This window comes from Geotrypetes seraphini, chromosome 6 (assembly GCF_902459505.1).
Source record: "Geotrypetes seraphini chromosome 6, aGeoSer1.1, whole genome shotgun sequence".
Classification (NCBI taxonomy): Eukaryota; Metazoa; Chordata; class Amphibia; order Gymnophiona; family Dermophiidae; genus Geotrypetes; species Geotrypetes seraphini.
In genome coordinates, this window is record NC_047089.1 from 69,999,942 (window position 1) to 70,013,744 (window position 13,803).

Sequence of the window (13,803 nt, forward strand, 5' to 3'; positions counted from 1 at the left end):
TAAGACCAAACTGACAAGTTAAAGTGATAAATTGCCAGGACTGGATGGTATACATCCCAGAGTACTAAAAGAACTCAAACGTGCTGACCTGCTGTTAGTGATCTGTAACCTGTTCCTAAAATTGTCTGTAGTATCTGAAAATTGGAGTGTGGCCAATGTTACGCCGATTTTTAAAAAGTGCTCCAGGGGAAATCCAGGAAATTACAGACCGGTAAACCTCAATTCAATGCCAGGCAAAATGGTAGAAACAATTTATAAAAAATAAAATTGTGGAATACATAGACAAACATACTCGTTTTAATAATTAATCTTTCGAGCAGGTCACCAAATTATTCTTTTTTTTTTTTTTATGTGTTCCCACTATATGTGTTCTTCCCTAAATGTTTATTTTCTTTCTTTAAAGATTGTAGTTCATCCCTCTTGCCTTTTGTACCAGTTTGTTTCAGAACGTATAGAAATTGTATCTAATGTCTTGTCCTCCCCTTTTTTTAACAAATTGTTATACGCATTGAAATATATGATATTACGTAGATAACAAATCTTAATAAACTTGAAACTTGATTTAATGAGAGAGTCATCATAGGTTCATCCGAGAGAGATCTTGCCTTACAAATTTGCTTGACTTCTTTGAAGGTGTGAATAAATATGTGGATAAAGTTGAGCTGGTTAATATAGTGTATCTAGATTTTCAAAAAGCTTTTGATAAAGTTCCTCATGAGAGGCTCCTGAGAAAATTAAAGTGTCATGGGATAGGTGGCAAAGTTTAGTTATGGATTAGGAATTGGTAAGTGGATAGAAAACAGAGGGTAGGGTTATAAATGGCCATTTTTCTCAATAGAGGAGAGTAAACAGTGAAGTGCCGCAGGGGTCTGTACTAGGACTGGTGCTATTTAACTTATTTATAAATAATCTGGAAATTGGAACGATGAGTGAGGTGATTAAATTTGAAGATGACACTAAACTGTTCAAAGTTGTTAAAATGCATGCGGCTTGTGAAAAATTGCAGGCGGACCTTAGGAAATTGGAAGACTGGGCATCCAAATGACAGATGAAATTTAATTTGGACAAATGCAAAATGATGCACATTAGGAAGAATAACCTGAATCACAGTTACCGGATGCTAGGGTCCACGTTGGGGATTAGCGGCCAATAAAAGGATCTGGGTGTCATCGTAGACAGTACGATGAAACCTTTCGCCCAATGTGTGGCGGCGGCCAAAAAAGCAAACAGGATGCTAGGAATTATTTTAAAAGGGATGGTTAACAAGACTAAGAATGTTATAATGCCCCTGTATCGCTCCATGATGCGACCTCACCTAGAGAATTACATTCAATTCTGGTCTCCTTATCTCAAGAAAGATATATAGTGGTGCTAGAAAAGGTTCAAAGAAGAGCAACCAAGATGGTAAAGGGGATGGAACTCCTCTCTTTATTATATATATATATATATATATATATATATATATATATATATATATATATATATTACATTACATTACATTACATTACATTAATGACTTCTATTCCGCCTGTACCTTGCAGTTCTAAGCGGATTACAACAAAAAGATAACTGGACATTTCCAGGAATAGGAATACAATTAACGGCGTTGGGTCTAATACATCTAAACGATAGCTGGACGTTTTCAGGAAGAGGAATACAGTTAAAGGCGTTAGGTCTAAATCACATTTTGAAGGGAGGATCCTAAGAAGGGGAGAGAGGGGAGAAGAGTGGGGTTAGGAAATTAGGATAAATTTCTTGAATAGTATGGTTTTGATTTCTTTTCGAAAAGCTTTGAGGTCAGTTGAAGCTGTCAGTAGGTTGGTGATGGAGGGGTCCAATTTAGCTGCATGTGTTGCTAGTAGGTTGTCGTACATCTTTTTGCGCTTAGTTCCTTTATAAGGGGGGTAGGAGAAAGGGGACTGGGTTCTCCTTTGTCTGGAATAGAGGTTCCTATTTAGGCGGTTGTTTAAGTGAGAGGGTGCCGTTCCGTTTAATGTTTTGAATAATATGCAATATAGCTTAAATTGGATGCGGGCTTGTATTGGAAGCCAGTGTGAATCTAGGAAGGCGTTGGTGATGTGGTCAAATTTTCGAAGGGAATAGATCAGTCTGAGGGCAGTGTTCTGGACAGTCTGTAGTTGTTTTATTAGGTAGGTGGGACAAGGAAGGTAGAGGATATTGCAATAGTCCAGTAGACTTAGGACTAGGGATTGAACTATGAGTCTGTATTGTTCTTTGCCGAAGAATTTTCTAATTTTGCGAAGGTTGCGCATGGTAAAGAATGCTTTTTGTGTGATTTTGTTGATTTGCACCTGAAGAGTGCAGCATCTATCTACTGTTACTCCAAGGAGTTTGAGAGTGGTCTGTATAGGATATTTGGTGGTTTTTATTTCTAGTTCAGTTATCGAAGGGGTTTTGTCTTTTTCAAGCAGTAGAAATTTAGTTTTGTCTGGATTGAGCTTCAGTTTGTGTTCTGTCATCCAGTTTTCCACTATTTCTAGGGTTTTTACCAGGTTATCTGTTGTAGTGGGGTCTTGTGAGTCAAAGGGAAGGAGTATGGTTATATCGTCTGCATAGCTGAATGAGGTTACTTCGAGTTTGTCTAATAGGGTACCAAGGGAGGCAATGAAGACATTGAAGAGCATGGGTGAGAGTGGTGAACCTTGAGGTACTCCGCAGGGATTGGTCCAGGTTTCCGATATTAGATCTTTTGTTTTTACTCTGTATGTTCTTGTTTTGAGGAATCCTTGGAACCAGTTGTATACTCCGCCTGAGATCCCTATTGCTTCTAATATCTGAAGAAGTATACTGTGGTCAACCAGGTCAAATGCGGCTGAGAGGTCTAGTTGAATTATCAGCATCCTTCTTCCTTTGCTAAGGTGTTGTCGGGCTGTATCTAGAAGGGAGACTAGCAGTGTCTCAGTGCTGTGGTTGGATCTGAACCCTGATTGAGTTGGGTGGAGTAGGTTGTGGTCTTCAAGGTAGTTGGTGAGGTATTGGGCAACCAGACCTTCTATTAGTTTAACATATAGTGGAATAGAGGCTATGGGTCGGTAGTTGGAAGGGGTGTCTATTGGTCCTTTGTGGTCTTTCAGTATTGGAGTGATTATGATTTCTCCTAGGTCTTGTGGGAATTGGCCTTCCGTGAGTGTTGTTTGGATCCATTTCAATAGGCAAGCTCTAAATTTGGGGGAGGCATTTGTTAGTAAATATGAGGGGCAATTATTCAGGTCGCATGACGCTCGACTATATATATAATAAAGGGTTATTGTTTATGCTTTTATATTGTCTGTGTGCTTTTCTGAGTGTCACTGATCATATATATATATATATATATATATATATATATATATGAATAAAATAGCATCACCGTAATCCCAGGCAACGACCATCTTCACAATTGGGAATCCCTGCAATTGATAGGTGGGTGGACACGGGAGACTATCCCTTTAGACGTCTTGGATTCTAATGTTAGGGGCAGAATTCCGTTCTTATATAGGATGAAAAACTGCTGAGTTCATATTAAAAACAGCTGGTCCTGCAGTAACCAGCGTTCTTTATTTATGATTCCGGCACACCCGGTCCTGGTCTTTTGTTCTTCGTTTGGACAGTACTCAGGTCAAGGAAGTCAGGATGTCATATAAGCAAGGAGGTGTTGCAGAAATCAGCTTCCCGTCTGGTTTTACTGTCCTTTTGATGTTGTTTGGACAACATTCAGGTCAAGGAGGTGTTAAATCAGCTTCCCGTCTGGTTTTACTGTCCTTTTGATGTTGTTTGGACAACATTCAGGTCAAGGAGGTGTTAAATCAGTTTCCCATCTGGTTTTACTGTCCTTTTGATGTTGTCTTGGCAACACCCAGGTCAGATAAGCAGACTTGAGGAGACATATTACGTAGTATGTTGAGTTTCAGTTACCCCCTGGCCATAGGCATAACATATGAGGAAAGACTAAAACGGTTAGGGCTCTTCAGCTTGGAAAAGAGACGGCTGAGGGGAAATATGATTGAAGTCTACACAATCCTGAGTGGAGTAAAACAGGTACAAGTGGATCGATTTTTCACTCTGTCAAAAATTACAAAGACGAGGGGACACTGGATGAAGTTACAGGGAAATACTGTTAAAACCAATAGAAGGAAATATTTTTTCGCTCAGAATAGTTAAGCTCTGGAATGCATTGCCAGAGGATGTGGTAAGAGCGGATAGCATAGCTGGTTTTAAGAAAGGTTTGGACAAGTTCCTGGAGTAAAAATCCATAGTCTGTTATTGAGAAAGACATAGGGAAGCCACTGCTTGTTCTGTAGCGGTAGCATGGAATATTGCTATTCCTTGGGTTTTGGCCAGGTACTAGTGACCTGGATTGACCACCGTGAGAACGGGCTACTGGGCTTGATGGACCATTGGTCTGACCCAGTAAGGCTATTCTTATGTTCTTATGTAAAAGAAGGCACAGTCCTTAAGAGGACTGCAGAATCCATGATGCGGAGAAAAGGATGTCTGTACGAAAGAGCTTGAAGCTCCGATACCCTACGTGCAGAAGCGACTGCTACAAGGAAAACAGACTTGATGGTGAAATCTTTTAGAACCAGGGGTTCATAAGGTGGACGAGCCAACGAGTGGAGAACCAGGATCAAATTCCATGTCGGACAAGGTAGCCGCAAAGAAGGCTGCAGCCTCCCTGCTCCCCGCAAGAAGCGAGCAACATCCGGTAAGACACCAGAGAACCCCTGAGAGTAGCATGACCCAAGCATGAGAGTCCCGCAATCTGAACACGTAGTGAAGAGACTGCAAGTCCATTCATAATGCCAGCTTGCAAGAAGCCTAGGACCTGTGTCATGGAAGGGACCAAGGGATCCACTTGAACCCTCTCACACCCAAGTGTGGAAGTACCTCCAGGCTTTTGCATAGGCTGTCACCGTGGAATTTCGCAGCGACGACCACAGACGAATAGCCCCTGGCTGTCAATGCTGCGTGCTCAAGAACTAAGCCATAAGACCAAAGAGGTCCAGATCTTGGAGCGCTATGGGACCCTGCGTGAGAAGACGTGGATGGTAGGGAAGACGCAGACCCCTATATATGCTCAACCGCACCAGGTCTGTGTACCATGGCCTTCTTGGTCAGTCCAAGGCCACCAGGATCATCTTCTGGCCCATGTGAGAAGCCACCCAGCGCTGAACGCGCCCTATCGTAGGCCAAGGCTGTACTAGGGCGTCCAACCCTTCGCTGCTGACCTCTCTGCGGTGGCTGAAGAATATGTCTGCCTACCGGTTCCCGGCGTCCGCCATCAGATTGAGGGATGGACGACCCCACTACCGCAGTATGGACTGGCACGCTCGTCAGGACAGGCACCATTCTTCTGGGTCCAGGGTCTATTGACTGAGAAAGTCTGCCTGAACGTTATCTATGCCCGCCACGTGAGCTGCAGACAAGGCCACCAGATGCTTTTTCCCCCAGGAAAAGAGCATCCGAGCTTCCAGGCTCAGGAGTGGACTCTTGGTGCTTCTCTGTCAGTTGACATAGGTCACTGCCATCACATTGTTGGGGAACACTTGGACAACTTGACGATGAAGACACTTCTGAAAGCGTAACAGGGCCAGCTGAATCGCCCACAGATTCAGGCGATTGATCGACCACCTGCTCTCGAGGGCAGACCATTGCCCGTGCGCCGAGGCAGCCCTGCAGACTGCCCCCCCCCAGCCGGAAAGACTCGCTTCTGTAAACGGTCACCCAGTCTAAGACTCTCATAGGGAGCCCTCTGACCAAAGTCACTAGATTCAATCACATCATTGTGCTGCAGGCCGCCGCCATCCAAGGCAGTACTTCCTTCTGACTGTGCATCCTTTCTTTCTTGCTCTCTCCCTGTCCCCTTTTCTTTCTTTATCTCTTCCCTCCCCTTCCCAAGCATAACACACATAACATGGCAGCTGCCACACAGGAATGCCGGACTTGCTCTTTGCCCTTTTTCTCTGGCTCTCCTAGTTGTGTGACATCCTTGTACACAGAGAAAATATAAATTATCTTTTATATTTTGGGTTTTTTCAAAGATGTCAAGGCAGATGACTTAAAATATGCAATGTACCTCAGTAACAACTACAGAAAAAATAGTGCAAAATATAGACAGCAGATATAAATTCTCAAAACTGACACATTTTGATAACTAAATTGAAAATAAAATCATTTTTCCTACCTTTGTTGTCTGGTGATGGCATGAGTCTCTGGTTTTACTTCCTTCTGACTGTGCATCCTTTCTTTCCCTGCCCCCCTTTTCTTTCTTTCTCTCTTCCCTCCCCTTCCCAAACATAACACACATAACATGGCAGCTGCCACACAGGAATGCCTGACTTGCTCTTTACCCTTTTTCTCTAGCTCTCCTGGTTGTGTGACACCACCAAATCATCACAGAAAATTCCCCTACAGATTGTAGGATGGACAGAGAGGGGATGGAGCCATCAAGCTGCAGTGGAAAATACTGGCCCTGGAAGTATAAGTGCTCAGAAGCGCTCCAGGAACTGGCATTGTGGACAGTCCTAGACAATTGCAGCTGGCAGAGGACAGAAATGCAAAAAGGAGCTTGTACGATGTTCACTTCCCAAGCCACTGCCGCCTCCACAGCAGCAACAGGCCAAGGGGGTGCAGCGACTGCACAAACCTCCCCCCCCCCCATGTCAATTCTGACATTGGAGAGGAAGTTCTGGGCCAGCCAGGCACCAATTGGCTGGCCTGGAACTTACTCTCTGATGTCAGAATTGATGGGGGGGGGGGATGGGGGAAGAAGGCTTGTGCAGTCACTGCTGCACGCATCTGATCTGCTGTGTTGCTGTGTCAGCAAAGCAGGGAGAAGCATTATCTTTAGATTTGTATTCTTCAACCTTTTTACAGCTATAGACTGGTGGAAATAAAATAATTATTTTGTGGACCGGTGGTTGAAGAACACTGCTTTAGAGGGCAGAGTTAACTCCCCAGTACACATTCCCAATGGGGATGTGATACCTTGACACTGGCAGATGAAGGCTGTTTAGCCAGTTGATCAAATGGCAACTGCAACAGTCTTCAGTTACAATTTCTGGGTCAAAATGCCTGGTCCCAAATTAGTGGAGCACAGGTCTGGGTCTATGTACTTGTGGTCATTCCATGGAAGTTATGCCTAGATGACCACACTCAGGGGTCTTGGTTGTTGTGGTGTTCCAAAAGGAGCCAAGTTATGTGACTTGTGGTCTGGGTCAATCATTGCAATGACCCTAGTGCAAAAGAGAGAAGTTCCAGTTCAAACAAATTACATTTTGAGCGTCTCACATCCTGCTCACCACTTTCTCACTGCATCTTATTGGATGTGAGCTCAGCTAAAGGCCAGCGATCTGAAAGAAGCTCTAATGGGGTGGGGAGTGGGAGGGGGGCAAAGGGTGAGATTTAGTGTGCATCTGCAGGTTGACTCTATTTGCTGTCATTTGTGGGCAATTGCAGCCCTCCCAGCACATGTGGCTCCCTCGGACATGGCATTTTTTGAATTATAAGCTATGGTCACCAGGGAGTGTAGTTGAGGATTCTAGCCAGGGAAAAGTGCAGGCCGGCTTCATCCTCCAGTGTGTAATGGGCAATACTGGGGTCCCAGGCCATGTTGCCCACTGCTGCCAGCAGAAGGGAACAGGTGGGTTTGCAAGAGCAGAGCCGGTACCGGGAAGCGGGGATTCGTCTGTCCCTCCTGTTCTCCCCTCCGCCCTACCAGCAACTCTCAGTACCGTTAGCGCTGTGATTCAATTAGGCAGCCTTGGGTCTTTTGATGGGTCGCATCCACCTCTGAGGAAAGAGGAAGTTGCATCATCAGACGCGGGCTGCCACTCAGCAAAAGCCCCAAAGCTGCCTAATTGAATTGCTACATTGATGCTACTGGCACTGCTGCAGGCAAGTTTATTGGGCCCCCCTGATCTCCATGGACCGGCAGGACATTTTTGTAGACCGGCGGTTGAAGAACACTGCTTTAGATTCCCTGTCCCGTTGTCCCCGCGCACAGCTTCAGGACACCAAAATGTCCTGTTTTCAGAAAGAGTGTCCTGAAACTGTGCTCGGGCACAACAGGACAGGTGATCTATAAACAGGATGGTCCCATTCACAACGGGTTGTATGGTCACATTATATACATTTCCCCCTCCCCATTTGGGGTTTCGACACTCGCGATTTCACATATTTGTGATTTTTTGGGGGGAGGGGGAAACCTCCCCCCATAGTTTAACATGTTCCCGCCTCTCTCCAGCCTTACCTGGTGGTCTAGCAGGCTTTCGGAGCAGGAGCAATCTTCCTACGCTCATGCCCATTGTAGATCGCGAATAGGAAATGGGTGCCATGAGCTCCCGTCATAGTCTCAAGAGACTACGGGAATTCACGGCAGTCATTTCCTATTGGTGATCTGCACGGGGCAAGAGGGTAGGAAGATTGATCCTGCCCCGAAAGCCTGCTAGACCACCAGGTAAGGCTGGGATGCTGGGAGGAGGGGTGGGTCAGAGTCGGACAAGAAGATATTCGCGGTCCGGCTTTGCCTCTATCCCCCGCGAATACTGAGGGAGATGTGTATCCTGGATATAAATATAGAATGATTTAAGTGTAGTACTGCTTTTCAAATGAATCAAGGCAGCATTAACTAATATTGGGTTTTCTTTGGAGGAATACAAAGTGGGGAGCAATTTGGGTACATGTGTTGAGATGAAATTTTTTTTCCATCCTGTAGTTAAAAGTATGTACATTACAGCACATGAATTTGAAGTACAGTAATTGGAAAAGGGCAAGAGGAAGCAGTAGGTAGGATGATGGCGTGTTCAGATTTATTCTTGGTGGAAGAACATCTTAGTTTACTTTTCTAAGGCTTGCCTCTCATGAAAGCAGTGATCAAGATCGGTGGACGGGTACTGAAACTGATGAGTGAGAAAACTTTCACACGAATTGATAACTGGCAGCTCTGAAACCACTTATTTGTGCCCCTACTCTGGAAAAAAAATCCTCCCTATACTACTAGTCTCACAACTTTGAAAGCCTAAAAAGGGAAAGCATTTGAGAGGAACCATGTACCTCAAGGGAACCCGTAGAAAGGTACACGACCACCCGCCAAGAAAGTAAGAGGCGCAAATTTTGTGACGTTACTTCTGCGCGACTCGCCTGCACCGGCGGCTGTCAAGGCTGAGAAGAAACGACACACCCTCCGTTCCTTCCCCCGGTGTGCGGTAGCCGTTGAGGCCAAGCCTTCGGGCGTGTTATAACCCTCCCGTCCTCAAGAGATAAGGCGATGGCTGACTTTTTCTCGGGGCCGGAGGAGCTAGAGGACCCAAACCACGCCGCCACACTGCTGGCGCAACTCAAGGCCTTCTACGACTCGCGACTGCTTTGCGATGTTACTATCGAAGTGCTGGGTGGCAGGGAGGCCGGAGAGGGGGCCCGCCTTTTCTCCTGTAATCGCAACGTTCTGGCCGCTGCTTGCCCCTACTTCCGTAGTATGTTCACGGGCGGCCTATCGGAAAGTAAACAGCAAAAAGTGACGCTGCACGATATGGACGCGGCCTCCATGGCGCTTATCATCGAGTACTGCTACACGGGGCGCGTGGCTGTGAGTGAAGCCAATGTGCAGCGTCTCTATGCCGCCGCCGATATGTTGCAATTGGGCTATGTGCGCCGAGCTTGTGCGGACTTCCTAGCACGCCGCCTAGAGTCGGCCAACTGCGCGGGCATTCTGCGCCTCGCTGAAGCTTTCGGGGATATGGACCTGCTTGGGCGTGCTCTGGCCTTTGCTGCGCGCCATTTCCAGCAGTTAGGTGAGGAGCTTTGTGAACTGAGCTTGGCGCAGATGCAACAACTGCTGCGTTCTGATGATCTGGACTTAGACAACGAGCAGCAGGTGTGTACGGTGGCTGTACGTTGGATCGAAGCTCGGCTGCGGGAGAGGGCACCAGTAGCACAAGAACTGCTTCAGTGTGTGCGCTGGCACCTTTTCACTCCCCAGGACCGGCCAGATTTAGAGGCACTACAGGCTAAAGGTTTTGTTCGCAAGCACTGTCTCTCCTATGTGCAGGGTGTTCTGGAGTCCCTCTATGGGCACTCACAGCCAGGAATCCCCAAGAGCCTTCTCCCACCTAGGATTGGTATGCTGGCCAAGGAGATGGTCATATTTTTTGGACACCGCAAAGAACCCTTCTTGTGCTATGATCCTTATTCTGGTGACATTTATACCATGCCGTCGCCCCTCAATAGCCTAGCGAACAGTAAGGCAGTCACATCATCTGCTATCTGTATCTCGCCAGACAATGATATCTATCTGGCAACACAGCCCAGCAACCAGCTTTGGGTCTACAGCCCTTTGAAAAATAGTTGGCAGCAGCTGGCTAATAGGCTACTCTGCAGGGAGGGTATGGATTTGGCCTACCTCAATGGGCACATCTACATCCTAGGGGGCCGTGACCCTTCTTCAGGGGCCAAGTTGAAAGAGGTTGAATGCTACAGTGTCCAAAGAAACCAGTGGACTTTGGTAGCCCCACTTTTACACTCCTTCTGCTCCTTTGAGCTGGTCACTGTAAATAACTACCTGTATGCAGTAAATAGTAAGAGGATGCAATGCTATGACCCTAGCAGGAATCGCTGGCTGAACTGTGCTTCCTTGAAACGAAGTGACTTTCAGGAGGCTTGTGTGTTTAATGATGAAATCTATTGCATTTGTGATGTCCCTGTTGTGAAAGTGTATAGCCCCGCCCGTGGTGAGTGGCGCTTGATCTGTAATATTCCTGTGGATGACAACACCCACAACTATCAGATTGTACGGCATGGCAACAAGCTGCTGCTCATCACCTGCACAACACCACAATGGAAGAAAAATAGGGTCACGGTGCATGAGTACGAAGTGGCCACCAACCGTTGGGTTAATGTGGGCACTATGCTGGGCCTTTTGCATTATGACTCTGGGTTCATTTGCCTATCTGCACGGGTTTATCCTTCTCGTCTGGAGCCAGGACAGAGCTTCATCACTGAGGAGGATGATGTGCGTAGCGAATCAAGCGCAGACTGGGCCATGGATGGCTTCAGTGATCTGGACTCAGAATCCGGCAGCTCAAGTTCTTTTTCAGATGATGAGAATTGGCACCCAGCCCCTGGACCACGGTCTTGTATACACACGCTTGGTGCATACTGAGAGTGGTGCCACAAGTCCTACTCATCATAGAAGATTGTTTTTGGAATAAGACACCTAATGATTGGGATCTAAAACATTGAACATTATTTTCTCATGTTGAGGTTTTCAGATCAGTACCAAGATAGATGTTAAGCTAATAATAAAAATAAGTACTTTCTTAGGATCTTCTTAGATTTATGAAAGGAAGCTTATTTAATAAGTCACTATGGTAAAATTGAGTTCTGAGTTCAGAGTTTAATTTTTTTTATAGTTTGTGCTATGCAAAATTACCCTGTTGGTAATTAAAAGTCACTTTTTCTTGCATTGATTAAAATATCCCTCAGTTTCTTTACTGCCATAGGGGCTCATTTTCAAAGCAATTAGTTTTACAAAATTCCATAGGTTACTATGGAACTTTTTATGTCTAAGTGCTTTGAAAAAAATGCCTCATAGTGTTCTCAATTTTAATGGCCAAAGGAATTGTGGAGCTTCTTTTTTTAATATGGTATTTTTAGATTTCTGTAAACATTTCTTTTATATGCTTGGGCAATTTTTTAGTTGTTCCTAGCATCTTTCTCTATGACTTAGCTTATGATTACTTACCCCCCTTTTACTAAACCACAGTAGAGGTTTCTACCACAGCTCAGAGCGCTAAATGCTCTGATGCTCATAGAATTCTATGAGCTTAGGAGCATTTAAACGCCCCAGACTGCGGTAGAACCCTCTAACACAGTGTTTCTCAACCTTTTCAAGCCAAGTACCCCCTAAGCCTAACAAATGTCAACTGAGTACCCCTTCCCAATCTCCGCCCCTGACTCCACCCCCATAATAATAGTACTAATTGTAATGCAATTTCTTTCATCCATTTTTCATATATTCACAATATAATATAATAGTAACCACAAAATTAAAAAAACAAAGCACACTACGCTCAGAAAATATGAATTATTTATATTCGGGGGGGGGGGTCAAAGAGGTCAAGACAGATGACTTTAAATATACAATGTCACCTCAGTTACATGTATAGAAAAATAGACAAACATAGCGCAAAACAGCAGATATAAATTATCAAAACTGACACATTTTGATCACTAAATTGATAATGAAATTTTTCCTACCTTTGTTGTCTGGTGATTTCATGAGTCTCTGGTTGCACTTCATTCTGACTGCATCCAATATTTCTTTCTTTCTTCCTCCTGCCTGCTTCCTCTCCTCCAGATCTCATTCCATTCCCCAACCAACATCTCTCTCTGTCCCTCCATGAGTCCAACTTTTTCTTCCTCTCCCTGCCTGCCCCCTGCCACCCAACACACACCATTCCCTTCAACTTTTTGTTCCTCTCTCCCTGCCTGCCACCCAACACACTCCATTCCCTGCCCCAACCTTAAACTTTTTCTTCCTCCCTGCTTCCCCACCCCACCCCTTACACACTCCATTCCTCCTTACCACTGATTCCAACGCAGCAACAGGGATGGTCCAGGCGCATGCATCGACTGCACAAGCGGTTGGCCCCACAAGCCTTCACCCCAACGTCAATTCTGATGTCGGAGAGGAAGTTCCGGGCCAGCCGTGAAGCGATTGGCTGGCCTGGAATTTCCTCTCCAACATCGGGGGGGGGGGGGGGGGGGGGGGGGGGGGGGGGGGGGGGGGGTTGGGTGGCATGGTTGGTTTCAGGGGTGGGGCGGGGAGGCAGGGAGAAATTGGACATGGCTGTGGTTTCAGTGGGTGGGAGAGACAGGGAGAGATCCCAGGAGGCAGCCAGCCCATGTACTCCCAACAGCCAGCCCGTGTAACCCCTAGGGTAGGGGTCTCAAAGTCCCTCCTTGAGGGTCACAATCCAGTCAGGTTTTTAGGATTTCCCCAATGAATATGCATGAGATCTATGTGCATGCACTTCTTTCAATGCATATTCATTGGGGAAATCCTGAAAACCCGACTGGATTGCAGCCCTCAAGGAGGGACTTTGAGATCCCTGCCCTAGGGTATGCAGGTTGAGAAACACTGCTCTACCACAGCTTAGTAAAAGAGGGCCTTAGTTAAATTTACTGATCATTTTATGTGGAATATATGGTCAAGCATTGATAACTTTTATAATAATGGTCAAGTTCAAGTGGTTTCAGGGTAGAAAATTTTGCAGTGCAAGGAGTTGTCAGCCATGTATGAAAACTTCAATTTGTCTATTTTCAGCAATTATAATGCATATTTGTGGAGATATGAGCAGTTAAGTTACTGATGGTTTTGAGTGAATCATCTGTTCTTTTAAAAATCGTAATGGTTACATTAATGTTTGAGACAGAATGAGTGTTCTTAGATGATATATCGCCTTTTGCCAGATGATAGTTATTAACAATGGTAACAAATTTGTAAAATGTATTTAGTAGTAATTTAGTTTCCCAGCAGCACTTCCTTGTGTGAGCTTAAACCCATCAGACCTTAGAGGTTTAGCAGGATCAGGTCTGGTCAGTATGAGTGACCAGGGAATACTAGGTGCTGTGAACTGCATAAGGCAATAGCAAACAACTGCATTATCTTGTCAAGATGATCATGGTCACTGATGGGCTGTGGTTGAGAGAGTCTATGAAAATAAATAAGGTGCTTATCACCACTATGATTGTACTAACTAAAGTGGAATTGTGTATCAAGTCATGAGGCATAAGTGAAAGAAA

The 13,803-nt window shown here is 45.3% G+C and overlaps 1 protein-coding gene across 1 annotated transcript; it reads left to right on the top strand.

The window, feature by feature from the left end:
• The first annotated feature begins 8,973 nt into the window (after positions 1 to 8,973).
• KBTBD7 (kelch repeat and BTB domain containing 7) lies at positions 8,974 to 11,465 on the top strand. Its single transcript, XM_033947432.1, has one exon. The coding sequence runs from the start codon at positions 9,269 to 9,271 to the stop codon at positions 11,156 to 11,158; it is 1,890 nt and encodes a 629-aa protein (XP_033803323.1). The 5' UTR covers positions 8,974 to 9,268; the 3' UTR covers positions 11,159 to 11,465.
• The last annotated feature ends 2,338 nt before the right edge of the window (positions 11,466 to 13,803 follow it).